Source organism: Equus asinus, chromosome 8 (assembly GCF_041296235.1).
Source record: "Equus asinus isolate D_3611 breed Donkey chromosome 8, EquAss-T2T_v2, whole genome shotgun sequence".
NCBI lineage: Eukaryota > Metazoa > Chordata > Mammalia > Perissodactyla > Equidae > Equus > Equus asinus.
In genome coordinates this window covers 7,215,305-7,230,497 of record NC_091797.1, presented here as the reverse complement: position 1 = coordinate 7,230,497, position 15,193 = coordinate 7,215,305, and the positions used below count along the sequence as shown (strand labels likewise).

At 35.1% G+C, this 15,193-nt stretch overlaps 1 protein-coding gene across 1 annotated transcript in view; it reads right to left on the bottom strand.

Annotated features, from left to right (window-relative positions):
• Window positions 1–15,193, bottom strand: part of LOC106842352 (protein eyes shut homolog) — a 1,064,587-nt gene that overhangs the window by 258,630 nt on the left and 790,764 nt on the right. The window contains exon 24 of the mRNA XM_070516721.1: window positions 2,526–2,679. Within this exon, the coding sequence (XP_070372822.1) occupies window positions 2,526–2,679 (154 nt within the window). The remainder of the gene's footprint in view (window positions 1–2,525; window positions 2,680–15,193) is intronic.

Here is a 15,193-nt window from a genome sequence, read left to right as displayed (position 1 = left end):
CATTGTTTCTATCTCAATGAATAATCTTCCAACCAATGCACAACAGAAAATGAGTATTCATTTTTGACACCTCTCTCTCTTTTAACTTCTGGTATTAATGAGTACAGTTTTACTCCTAATTGTATTTTAAATCTGTCAGTTTCTCTAGGACACCAGTCTAGCCCAAGCCACCATATGTCTTACTTGGATGGACAGTAGCCATCTAATTGGCTCCCCCTTCATTCACTCAACATGGCTATAAGGCCCTGTAAGTGTTTCCATATGCTGAACTCTTAATCTTTATCTTCCAGTACTCAGCCGCCCTCCTCTGCTTCTCTGTTCCATGTACATTGGGCTATTGGACCTCTTAATATGACATGGCTTTTTCCACGAGAGGGTCTTTCCTCATGCTCTTCCCTCTGTCTGGAAGACAGAGACCTCTGCTTTAATTATTTTTGTTTGTTTTTCTCAAGTTCACGTCTACTCATTCTTCAGAGGGCTTCCTTGGACTCTCTAGGATAGGCCAGGCTACTCTGTGACTTATTCTTATATCATGTCTCTTTTATTTCCTACACATCTCAAATTTTAGTTATTCCCTCATTAATGTGATTTTTTTGTCAATCTCCTTCACTACATTTTATACATATAGGAATCAGGATTTTGTCTGTTTTGGCTTACCATTGAATTCCAGGAGCTTAGTATAGTACTACAATTATAATAAGAACTATTTGTTATGTAAATAAATAAAATTAAACACAGAATTAAAAAAAAGCAGAAGAAACAGAAAGAAATGAGAAACAAAAATTAAGACATGTCGAGAGAGTGCTTAGCAGATGGGCACTCAAAAATTCTAAAATTAATTTTTAGTGAATTTATTTTAATTAATTTATTTAAATTTACTATATAAATTTAAATAATTTAACCCATATGTAATATACAATATATAATATAGTTTTAGGTTCAGACTTTAATGAAACCTATTGTCACTTTGAATTCTTGTAGGATATTGCCTATAAGACAAAGCAGATTTTCATTTTTGTGTCACTAGAAATATCTCCTTTTTACTTTCTCAGTTTCAGATACAATTAATTGAAAGACTCGGAAAGTCTTTGCTTTTCAATTTTACTAGAAACGTCCATATTTTTCTACAAGATGCTTTCAACTTCAGGCTACCTGATGATCTGAATGGTTTATCTGAGGACTGCCCAATTAGGTCATCATTATTTAAAGGCAAAAGATGAAATCACTCCTTTAAGAAAGTTTGACCAAAAAATAAAAATTACTTCATGTGTAACTGAATGTGCCACCGTTTGTATAAACTGTTACACTGTGTAAAATAATGATGTTATCAATAGAAATGCCTTTTAAATTGGTTTCTAAGTTATTCATCTTCTCATCAGGCTCTTTTTCTGTGATCAACTGCAAAGCTTTGTAAGAGTAATGATGGAAATGGGAGTTAAGTCTATTGCTCTGAAAGTTTGTTCTGTAATGAACTCAGTGTTCCAAAAGAGTACGCCTAATTTACAAATAGTAATTTCATTACTTTAGGATAATTTCATTGCTTCTTGTCATAACCAACTGAATTTCCCAGCCCAGACACCCTCATTCCTTCATTCATTCGGACATTGACTGAGCATCTTGCTGTCAGATGCCCTGCTAAATGCATTAAAAATGAGTAAGATACTGTCCTTGCCTATAAGGAGTTTCCATTTTCAGATTGGTGTCAATTTCCTTGATTTTATTTTCAGATTGATGCAGACTCTGGCAAAGTTTATTTGATTTATATAACCTTCATAGGTTAGCCAAGATTCCTGTGGATCAGATCAACTTATCCAATTGTCACCTAACACATAAACTCAGACACAAAGTGTTATTTTTAACTGACATAGAGTAACTTTAGAGACCCTTATCACCGGAATGCTATACTGATACAGAATTTTAAATTCTTGGCTGCTACATGTAAATTTTGTTCAGTAACCCCCTTGGGATGTGACCATCATTTTTAGCAATTTCTCTGTTCTGAGATTTCCTAATTCTGAAGCATGAACTAATTTATAGACTGCCTTCCAAAAGTTTATAAGCTCCAGAAAGACATCTCCCTTTAATATTCAATTGGTTTTTACTTTCTATCGGATTTTCCTTTTTCTCTGCAAAGTCAATGGCTTTTTTTCCCCCAAACTAGTAGGAACAACTAGTAGGAACTAGTTGTACTTTTTCCACTCAGTGGATATTTTGTTGAACAATTGAACTAGATCTTAATTTCAACTGAACGACCTGACTCTTCAATCTATTTCTTTGCTCCATGATATTTTCAAAGAAACTGATTCATTTTGTGCACACTTTGATCGCCACTGGATGGTATCAAATTACACCTTGGTTTAATTTATAGTTTACTCCCCCAAACTGAAAAAAATTATTGGCAAAACAATTTTCAGATGGACCTTCTTGCCTTTCTTTTCACATTTGGGTGACTATTACACATATAAATAACATTTAAGGAATAAGGCTCAGCACTATGGTTCAAAGAACGACTGTGGAGTACTTACCGTATTGTGATGGGGATGAACACATTTGTGTTAATGCTGTAATTAGCAGAAAGAGTCAAGATATTTTGAGAATTTCCACATCCATATTTAACTGTAGGCCTTCCTTCCAAAAGAAATAAATGAAGAAACTGTTGTCCAAAATTCTTCTCACTACCTTTAAGAACAAACATTACATTAAATTAATGATTAATGTAGATTTATATTTTATGCAATAACAATCATTCATTCAACAAACATAATCTTTGCTCTCAAGGAGTAATGATTTGGTGAGATGGTAGCAGTTTTATTAGATAATTATTCAATGTAATAAGTACTATATTAGAAATAAACATTATTTCCCACAGGCTGTGAATAACATGATATTAACAGTATTAACTTGACTGAGATTAACTTCTGACTGTTTCCTAATAGCTAAATGAACTTAACTGTTTTGAGCCTCAGTTTCCTCATATATTATAATGGGATAAAAAAATACTAATTGTTAGAACCTCTATGATAAGTAAATAAAATAATAAATGAAATGTATTTGTTACTACCTATAGAGTACTGGATAACTTGATTTCGTATTATTATTAATTATTTATATTTTAATTTTAATGTGTGTCTTTCATAAAAATTGAAATGATAAAGAAATATATAATGGAAAAAAAGAAACATTTCCCCTTCCTCCAGCCCATCCTGCACCCCACTTTGAGGTATTCTTTGCTGTCATTGATCTATCTACATACAAATATTTATATAGCCCTAATTTTATTTTTAAAAATGAAATAATGTTACAAACAGCTTTATTCATCTTTCTCTTTTCACTTAACAATAAATGGTAGACATCTGTCCATGTAAGTACATAGATTTCTATCTCTTTAAAACATTAATTGAAGTAAAACTCAAACAGAAAATAACACAAATTTCAAGTGTATAGCTCAGTGAATTATCACAACGTGAACCCTCTCACACAACACCACCAACTTAAGAAAACAAACATCATCTGCATTTTCAGAAGCCCTGTGAATCACAAGTCCTTTCTTCCAGCTACCAAAAGGAGCCACAATCCTGATGTTTAACAGTTGGGATTCATTTTGCTTGATTGTAAATCATGTTAGTGGGATTGTTCTGTACACTTTCTTCTGTGTCTGTTTACTTTTGCTCAATATTTCGTTTGCGAGATAGCATCCATGCTACAGTCCATTCCTTTTCATTGCTTTCAAATGTCCCATTAAATGAATACATACATTTCAGTTCTTCTTTCCTCTACAGATGGACAGCCCCTCCACCCCCGCAATTTTTTGTTATTATGACTAACGCTGCTATGACAATCTTGCATGTGTCTTTTGTGATGAAGCGCATGCCTTTCTGTTGTGTATATAACTAGGAGTTGAATTGTACTGTCAGAAAATATGAATATGACTTATTTAGTAGCTATTGCCAGTTTTCCAAAATGACGTTTTGGTTTAACTCCTTACCAGCAGTATATAAGAGTCCCAGCTCTTATATGGGACCATAATCCATAATCTCACCATCACTTGGTATGGTCACCTTGTAGATTTTAACTATTCTGTGTTTATTATTGTCGCTTTAATTTTTATTTTCCTCCTATTAGTGAAGTTGAGCATATTTTGATATCCTCTTTTGTAAAGTGCGAGTTTGTTTTTCTTGTTCATGCTTCTATTTAGCTGTTTGCTTTTTCCTTGTTGAATACAGAGGTATGTCTGTGTATATATCTAATATCTACATCTATATACATATATACGTATGTAGGCACATAGCATCCAAGCTCTTTGTCAGCCACATGTATTGAAAATATCTTCTCCAATTCTGTGGACTGTCTTGCCAATCTCTTAATGGTGAGTTTTGATGAACATACGTTCTTATGTTAGTGTAGGTCAATTTATCAATTATTTCCTGTGTGGTTATGATTAGTACTTTTTACGTCATCTTTAAGATATCTTTGCCAGCCTCAAAGTCATGAAGTTATTCCCTATTATCTTCTGTAAGCTTTATTTAAGATAGTCCTTCCATCTACGGTTGACTTTTGTACATCATGTGCAGCAGAAGGTTGTGCTCTGTTGAACAATGGTCCCTAAAGATATTCATGTCCTAACTGTTGGAACCTGTTAACGTTTACCTTATATGGCAAAAGAGATTTCTCAGATGTGATTAAATTAAAGATGTTGAGATGGGAAGATTATCTTGAATTACTTGGTTGAGTAATAAAATTAGTCTAAAGTCCTAAGAGGGATAACGGAAGAGGATAGGCTATGTGACTATAGAAACAGAGACAGGAGTGATGCAGCCACAGCCAAGGAGCGCAAGCAGCTGCCAGAAGCTGCCAGAGGCCAGGAATAGGTTCTCCTCTGGAGCCTCCAGAAGGAACCGGCACTGCTGACAAGCTGATTTTAGCCCCATAAGACAGATGTTGTACTTGTGGCCTGCAGAACTGTAAGAGAATGCATTTCTGCTGTTTGAAGCCACTAAGCTTGTGGTAATTCGCTACAGAAGCAATAGGAAGTTAATACAGGGGTCAATTTTTATTCTTTCTCACTTGATTTCCAATTGATCCAAAATCATCAAAGTAAATAATTCTCATCATGTATTTACTGAATTCTCAGATATTTGTGGAATATATATTTTTAATATTCCCCACAGTTTTCTTTATTCTTGTGAATATATGTATTTAAGATAATGATCATTGTTTTTATACTCAAGCCATATAAAAAATACCCACAAAGGTCTCCCAAACCAAGCTGCGACATTACCACCCTCAGGAATGTCCAGCATTAACATCTGGTGAACACTTCCATAGACACAAATGCTGACAACTGGATAGACAGAAATGGAGAGAAAGAGAGAGATTTATTTTATTAGAGAAAAATCATACTGTACATGTATTTAAAAATGAAAATTTTATTAAATCAGTAGTTCTCAAACTTTTAGGTTTAAAGTCTTTAACATACTTAAATCTATTGAGAAACCCCCAAGAAGTTTTGTTTACATAGTTTGCATCTTTTCATATTTACTATATTAGAATTTAAAACTGAGAAATTTTTCAAATATTTGTTGATTAGTTTGCTTAAAAACAACAGTAATAAAAATTGTTGCTGATTAACCTAAATAACATATTTTGTGAAAAGTAATTATATTTTTCAAAACAAAAATAAAATAGTGAGAAGAGTAGTATTGTTCTATACTTTTGCAAACATCTGTAATGTCAAGCTTAACAAAAGAGAGCTGGATTCTCATATCTACTTCTGTGCTCAGTCTGTTGTGAATTGTTGCTTTAGTTGAAGTATATGAATTCCGGCCTCACACAGGATGTTGCTGGAAAGGGAGGATTATTTTAATAACCTTTTAAAATACGCACAAATTGGACAAACGGTAGTTCATTAAAGTTTACTTGCAATGTGGAATCTGAAACTATATTAATGATCTTTACATACTCTGTTACATTAAAATTCCATTGATCTTTCTTGTACTTTGAATGGATATTTCACCTGTGCATGATTTTGTAACATCATGCGCTGATCATTTGAAAAATGTTGGTTCGCTGAGTTATGGAGATATTTCATATGTCCACACATTTTATTACACAATATTAAAAAATCTCATTCATTAATATTACTACTGAACTCATCGGAAAGTATTGGGAAGTTCTAAAGCTCATTGTGGAGAATGCAAGTTTTCTAAAATTCTAATTTTTCTTAGAAAGTTTGAGTTTTGTCATTGGGAACAAATATTGTTAGGTGATTTCATAGAAATAATGGGCTTACTTTGCTAAGTTTTGAGAAAATATCTGCAAAATACTCAAGTCTGAATAAGTATTGGTTATCTTTTAGTCATTTTTCAAGTCATGTTTTGATAGTGGCTACGTCAACTAACAACTTAAAATATTGCATAGGTGCCTTTCGTCAAGGCAGCTGTTACACTTCAGTATGGAGCAGACTCACTTTAGGTGTACTCCTTTACACGCAGAACATTAAAAGTTGTATATACAAAGATTGAGACTTTTAAAAATTAATACATTGTACTGCACCATTAAGGACACTTTTGTGTACATTTTTACTTGATTGCATAGGGGAAGAGAATACAATGACTGAGGACAATTTGGAGTCACTGCCATGACACTAGGTGGCAAAAGTTTCATGCACTGTGACTTTTGTACCATGAGTAAAAATCCCAACACAAAAGTCTTAGTCTTATTAAAAAAATAATTTTGATATTATGGACACCTGAAATGGTCTTGGAGATACTCAGGGATCTGGATAAACTTGAAATATCTCTATAATAGAGCTCACATTAACATAAAAGCAAAAAAAAAAAAAAAAAGAGGAAAGAAACCAGAGTGAAACTAAAGGCATTGCTGAACCTCAGATAAATATTTCTTTAACATGTCAGCAAGAATGTCAGAAAACCTAGGTCACCTCTCCCCCACACTACAGGCTCTAGAGAATGGAATAAAAGCAATATTGAGGTCTCAGAGAATGGTTCAGAAAAAACAGTGAAAGAATTTGAAATAGGAAAAAAGAATCTAGCTCACCCATTCAGGTTCTCATCACAATTCTTTGTCTTTGAGCTATTTTGCAACGCTGTAAGTTGGAGAACACTAATAATAATTCAAATGGTTCTTGTCTATAAAAATGCAAACTATGTCTGGTGAAACGCAACTGATTGTTACCCTCTGGGTAGACCTGCTTTCCATCTGTTTGTAAGTTTGCTTCAGAATTCCTTGCCTTCATACGTGCCTCTGCTCCTTCAATTCTCCTTTGAACTGGTTGTAGTATCTTACCAGTTCCCTCATTAATTAGCAGGTTGAATAAAATCTTTGACATGTATTCATTTTATAGACCTTTCTGAAAATTATCCTTTGACAAAGGAAAATAAGCAGATTTTGAAATTATGAGGTATATCAGGAGAAATGATTCACATTATATTAGACCAAATAAAACCAACTCCAGGGAGAAAAATCTACCCAGAATACAACATGAATGGGGTCTCCTGGTGTTAAGCAACATAGTGGCCTCTGACTGGACAGAGATGCCCACATCATGGATGGCCAAGACTGGGAAGAAAGGAAGGATTCAAAATACAAGTGAAGAAGCAGATAAGAATCGGACGTATAAAACCTAAGAAATAGAAACAGATTTTCCACGAGTGCTTCAAGCTATAGAACTTTTTGAGAATATAAATTCAGCAAGAGAATAACACAAAGTGAAATAAAATACAAAATAGTCAGATTAAATCAATATTGCAGAAGTAAGGAAACAAATTGGACAAAGCGACAGCATTAAAGATGTAATGACAAAATGCGAGTAGCAAAGGACTGAACAAACATGGTTGAAAATCCCTCTTTTGAGATCCTCACCCGTCAGGTGTTTACCACACTGCTGGGACTTCAGCTGCACGACTCCCAGATTAGTCTGGTGCCTGGCCCAGGGCAGCACAGTGTCCTCTCTTCTTCCTCTCCCGAGATCTGTTCACAGTTTTGGGGGGTTCTACTCTTTAGTGTTTTCCCTTATCTTTCTCATGACTTCCTATTCAATTTCTCAGCCTGCTTTTCTCCGAATTTAAGAGTTAATTAAGAATTTTTAGTATTATTTTTGACTCCTCTTTTTACTGGGCAGAGGGAGCTGGGGACAGTGGGAGCACATTTAGCCACACACAAGTCTGTACCAGCATCTCATGTTTTCTCTCTGGGGATACATAAAACGTTATGTCATAAAACAGCGTAAGCTTGTTGTTCTTTCTTGAATGGCTGCCTTGTTCTCTGCCCTCATACCTTTGGGCTCACAGAGGGTGGTTATTTGGTTATGCCTTGATGGACAGTCTCTTATCCTGCTCCATGATGCCATTTTTACTCACAAGTTTCTATTACTTACTGTTTTTATAAATTGTTTTGTGTTACCATTTCAGGCTCATATTTTTGAGATAAGACTTAGAAATATGATATATGGAGCAGAGTAGAACAGAGCTGAACATTTAGGTCAAGCTGTTTTGCCATATGTACAAGGCTTGTTTTTCAAAGCTTCAAAAATGGAATTTTAAAGATTGATTATACACATTGAACAAGATGTATGTAGTACAATACAAGAATGAATTATTTTTAAAGGAAGCACAGTCACTACAACCAATGACGGGGATGAACAGCCTTATCCAGGTGTACCAACATCCCATTATGTACCACAGGTACTCTGTAACACGGGACATGCCAGGGCTGCTTTCAGAAATGTAATGGGAATGAAAGTAAACAAGATTAGCTCTCTCTATAGCTGCTATGTAGCAACAGTTTCTGATTCATCACACTGATGTATTCTGTTAATAAGCAATTTCTTGTTTTATAATATAATACTTTTAAAGAATTCAAAGTGTTCTGCTGATAACATTTGACAGTAGGTGGGGAAATGGAAGAGCTGCGGCTACTGATGTATTTAGATGATGAAGCAGCAAATTATTCACTTCAGACTGTGGGTCATAGTCTGACTGATTGAGTTTTTCACTTTTGAATCAACTGAATCTGTATCACAAAACCTAGATTTTGTAGATAGAGAAAAGCTATGAATAAACATTCAGGAGAAATTCTTTGGTTTTTCACAAACAGTACTAAAGACATTATATTTTGTCACACAATTCTTATGAATATTATTTGATTCTAGAAATGAAAAGTTAATGGCAATTAGTAAGAGAGAAGGAATATACAAAATTTTCAAAATAGAACTACTAAAAATTATAAATAGTGACTACTATTAAATGGATGTATATTTTTGATATTAAACTTTATGTGTTGAGTGGTTCATATGCCGCAGTAAATTTAGTTCATTTAAGAGACGCTTGATGATCCATTATTGGAGAAATGTTAACCTCTCCTTTTTTTGAAAGAAGTTTTTATGCTTTTAGGCTGTGTGGTAATTTTTTCAACAAATCATTTACGTCTTGATTTTTTCCTGAATATTTATCCAGAAGATATTTTTAAACTTGAGAAAATCTATAATTCTCAGATTTTATTTATTCTAAAGAAATCGTTGATTGTATCTCCTGATTTAAGATTTATTAAATATAAAAAATTCTGCTTAGAATAATAAACGGTAATCATTACTTGCAAAACCATGGACACTAGTTTCTAGTATCATAGATGTTTAGAGAGATAATTATAATAATTTTGAGTCTAAAATTTATATTCAGTATATATTTACATATATAGTGCAGTATATATATTATATATATTATTCTTCTCATAAAAAAGAAATAATGAAATAATGTGGAGAGAAAGAATGATATCCTAGTCCAACTTTTTAAAAATATTGGTTTGCTTGGGTATTGCTTTGGGTTCTAGATCTGAAATTTTCTAAGCATGGATAATTCATCACTTCACTGAAATATTGAACATAAAATATTTGTGGTTTACATAGTTATATAGTTTACAACTTTCATTAAAAATGGGTATTTTTCTCTGTTTGAATTATCATAATTAATGTTCCCCAACATCCATGACAGTTTTGACTTGAGATCATGTATAAATAAACATTCAGAAAAGATTAATTGGTCTTCAATTTAAATTAAAATAAAATTCAGCATCATTCCTTGAAGAATTGATAGTGATGCATATAGGTAATATGTTTATTAAAGCAGGTACATAGATGGTCAAATTGGAAATTTCCATAAAGCGACACGGATTTCTACCATCTCCCATAAAAGAAATATCACCATATATTTGTACGGCACTTTGTATTTTTTAAAACACTTTTATATACCTTATGAACTTGATAATAAAAATTACATCTGCACCCTTTTTAGTCAAACTATAAAGAACAGAAAAGTTAATTGATTTATCCTATGTTGTACAGTTAGCTCACAACTGACTTGGGTTCGAGTCTACCCTCGGCCACCTTGTGACATTTCCATCAGGACTGCTTATGGCAACAGCCGGATTGTCTCTGTGTCCCTGCTGCCACCTTCATGGCGTGTGATGGAGACGGTTCTCTGAGCGTGCATCGAGGTCTCCATCGAACACACATGCTTTGGCTGCAGATTTAGAACTCCTCTGTCCCGGCTCTCCCTAAAGGTCTGTATTTGTATATAACAGCAGCAACCCTGGCAGCAGTTGCTCACGGTTTGAGGACATCTTAGAGCAATAGTGGCAGCACGGGCCGTCACATGTATTTAGGACGTGGCTAGGGTGAGCTAGTTCATCAGTGGAAGGACAGCATGGAGAGAAGCCCTGGGGAGAACTGGAGGTCACGGCAGCAGCCTGGCCTGCATAATTGATTATTAACACGTGTTTATAACATGCAGCTGCAGAACAGCTTCCGGGCCAGTTTGTGAAATTTATAGAGAATCTATTTTAATGTTTCCTAGCCTGCTAGTTGTGGTTAACCAGCAAAACAAAACCTTGTAAGACAAGACTCTTAGAGGAAATGAATCCTCTTCATTTGGATGAAATGGATAAAAATGAAAACCAAAAATTGCACCAGTTGTCTATCTCACTATTATCTCCTTCCTGATTCCAGGATTTTTTATAATCTAATTATTCTTTCCCAAGATAAATAGGTTTATCAAATGGATGTAACATTAATATGACACCTATTAGACAAAAATATAGTATCCTGGGCCTCTAATTCCCAAGTGTCCTTACCAGGCAAGTTATGACGGATTAAAGCATTATCCGAATAAGATAGTTAGCACTTACTTTATGTTGCCGTGCGCCAAACACTATTTCAAGCACATTAAATGTGTTAACTCTCTCACAGAGATCTTACAACAACTTTTTGGTATCTTTGATATTATTATTATTAATATTATTCCATCTTACAGAAACTGAGGCACAGAGATCTTTAGTAACTTGCTCAAATGGCAGAGTCAGGTAGTCCAGCTCCAGGGTAATTTTCTTAATCTCTAGATTATACTGTTCTTGCCATGCGCATGGCAGCAATTTCAGTCCTTGCCTGGGCTCATTTGTCTGTTTTTGTCCCTACCTCTGTCCACCCGAAGCAAGCTTGTTCCTCCTTGGTCCATTCCCTGAGGTAATTACCACAGAAGCAGAGTTGTATCTCTCCCTGATGTATTTCTTCATAAATTTCGATCACAGAAATAGAATCTAATTGTTCTTAACACAATTGTTCTATTTCAAGAAAAGATTAATGAACCACATCATTCCAGGTCAAGTCAGTAAACTGCGGTCCGGACAGAATCCTGCCATTGTTTAGTTTTGGAGGTAAAGTTATTTTGGAACACAGCCACATTCATTTATTTACTTTTGGTCCACAGCTGCTTTCACACTACACTGGCGGAGTCGAAAAGTTGTGACAGACTGGATGGCCTGCAAAAATATTTGCTTTCTGGCTGTTACAGAAAATTTGCCAACCCCTGTTCTGCTCCTGACTGTTCAAGTAGACCCAGGAAAAAATTATATTTGATTCAGCTACATTTTGACTAAACCCTTGAAATCTGCACCCTGTTGTTTCTACTTATCAGAGGAACAAAGTATAATATTTAACAAAATAATTTCTGAAAATAAAGTTTTAATACCTACTAACTTTTCATCACAACCATCAAAGTTGAGTAACTCACAAACAGAACTTTAAGAACCATTCTGATCAAGCGCTTACTCTCTGCAAGGCACTGAGGGAGTCCTGAGGAGGGGGGCCGAGGAGAGATGGAAAACATAATTCTAGATCACGAGGTGTTCCCTATTTAGAGAAGAGATAGAAGCACAGATTCCTGGTGTAATGAATCTCCCTACTCAGCTGCAGTTCTTAATTCATACTCTTATTATAAGACCTATCACAGTCAGCTCTCATAGAATTGTGTATATAGTATCTCTCCACTAAATGGTGAAAAATGGTATACAGATCATCTCTTATTCATCTTTGTTCCTGTCACAGTGCCTAAGAGTGTGTGGTGTCCTTTCTAGGCACTCAGTTACAATTTGTTGAATTTGACTTTGTTCTCATAAAAAAGGTACGATACAATCAACAGCAATCTCTACAGACCTTATGAGTGGCAATGTATGAATTCATCCATTCATGCTTTCAACCCCACTCCCTCCCACATCTGTCTGGAGTAAGCTCCATTGGGAGCTATTAAGGAGGCACAAAGATATTCAAAGAATTTTATGGTGCACATTGTAAAATTGATTAAAACAACTGAGCAAACTTTTTTCTATAAGAGAGAAGATGCTTTTTAGTATGCTGTCAGGAAATACTGTGGGATTTCATTGGCCTTTGCATAGTAAGAATCTAATGAAGATATTGTGTATTCTGCTGGGAATCATCTTATAGAGAAAGACAGATGTTATGATTCTTCAGATTTAATTTGTTTTCTTCAGCAATATCAGAATTCTCTTCCTTTAGCCCTCTCTACATGCACAAAACAGAAGGCCCCAATAATGCTGTTTGTTCCGTCAATTCCTTCCTGGAATAAATACCTAAGACTAGTCCTTCTTTTGCTTTCTTTCTTAAATACAGACATTAAGTAATACAAAGATTGCTTCTGAATCCTGTTCTCCCAATGGAGTTGCTCATGTAATTTGCCTCCTGCAACCTGGTCAGATGTGTGCTCCTGGTTCTCAGAGATCACACACTTACAAAGGGCACGCTTATTTCTTTTCAAAGCAGCAGCACAGAATGGATTCAGCTGCATAGTACTATATCCCATGACGAAAGCATCGAATTGGTACTGCTTGCGGAATAGAGCTCATTTTCTGAAAGTGTACGGAAAGAGTTTCGTGTGGTCTCATCTCTTCTCCCGTGACCTATTCGTAGCTCCTTTGACTGGGTTCCAGAATTCTGAATTGGTTCAGTGGCAGATTCAAAGAGCCTTCTTTTCATCTTGACTGCTGTTCTCAGAGCTGTCTCTCTCCCACAGAGTTCTTTTTAAACTATCCTTTCTAGGAATTTTTACTGCAAGCCCGTAAGGATTCAAGTTTTATCTTCCTTTTGTTCCTTTTCAACATCAATTAGTGGGTGAGGCAAACTGAGAAAAGATAAATCTACAGTTTTGAACTAGGAATATAATTCAAAGCTGACATTGGCTTATCAACCTGGTATTTCTCTCTTTTTCCCTTTAATATGTGATGATACAAAATACAAATGTTCAATAAATGTTTGTAGATTAGATTTGAGTTTTTACTGAAATATTCAGAAATGGAAAAAATGGTAAAACTAAAAAACAAAACAAACTAAAAAAAAACCCAACGAGACAATAATCAACCCTTAGACTCTAGACTCTAAAGTGAAACATCTGTTTTAATTTCCTCACGACTTTGAATTGCTCCTACATATAATATACTGATTTCAAAGGAAACAAAATTAGTTCTGAAGTCACATTAAGGGACACCTTTCAAACAACGGATGTCTAAGCGAATCACAGAGAGCTCAGTGTTCATCTGTCGTGAGGCTTTTATGAGGTTGACAAATCCCAAGAGAAGGAAAGCAGCCAGTCCACGATGCGTTCCACTGAGGAACTCCCCACAGGACAGGAGGAAATTCCCACTTTACAAATGAACCAAAAGAAAACTTTACAGACGAAAATTTTTTCTCTATCCATAGGCTGTGAAAGTGGCTTGAGCAAACAGCTTCGATGTATCCAGTGCTGTGACAACACTCACGTGAGACAAAGACAGACTGATGATCACCACCAGGGCGCTGTTTTCCTGCTAATAAGTTCCAGTTTGTTTTTTTTGGTAGGTCATTGATATGAAAGGCAAAAATATTCCTATGGCAGTAACATCAGCTTGGGCTTTATTGGTTTAAATTATACAACCGATCTGAACACGGTGTATGGATGCTTGGCATGTGTTTCTGTGGCCTTCAAACAGAACACATTGAGTGACAGGTGGGAGGCAAGCCCGAAGCACGGGCCCAGAGCAGAATTCCCAGAGGTTGGCTGCTTCTTTGGCTACAAGCTGTTTTTAGTTGGTAAAAACACACTTTCCACAAGGAAACACCTTCCAATTCTGTATAACTTAAAAAATTGCTAAGACACTTTGCTTTGTGGCTTTAAATTGTTGTTTGTGTCTTTGTTCTGAGTTTTGCTTTGTTTTGTGTCCCCTGCAATGCTCTATTACCTCCAAATTTCATGGACCACCACTGAAGTTTCATATATAAATACAAATTTTCCTTTTTTTGTTTTCTTCTCTCTCTCTCTGTTTTCATAGAAATAAATCAGACATTCTAAAGCCATCATTTAAATATGGGTGCTTACGCTGCTGGAAAATGAATAATGCTGGCCTAGTTCTGACAAGTTAGTTTCTTTTAAAAATATAACATAAATTCTCTGTTTTCACCTAATTTCCAAAATTTTTAACTGTGCCCAGTTTTCCAAAAATGCTTCTTTTAGGCATTTTACTCATAGTCACATAACATGACGGTTTAAATTTTGTTTAGAAAATATAGAATGATGAATCAATTTTGCAAAATATTTCAAACTAGAGGAGAAAATCATTTGGGAAATAGTGAGTTGCCCTACTGTGGGTAACCATTCAAATACTGAAGATGTTACACCTCCAGTAGAGGGAACAGTTGAAACTACTGTGTACTCATTTCAAAAGAGATAAACCAATTGTCGCATTTGGAATATAAGAAGTAATATACAGTAGTGATGTTCAGCCAAGGAAGAAAGAGACCTGTGAATTCCTCTGTAGAGATCTTTGTGCAGGTATTGCGTGATGCAGAGTGTGGCAC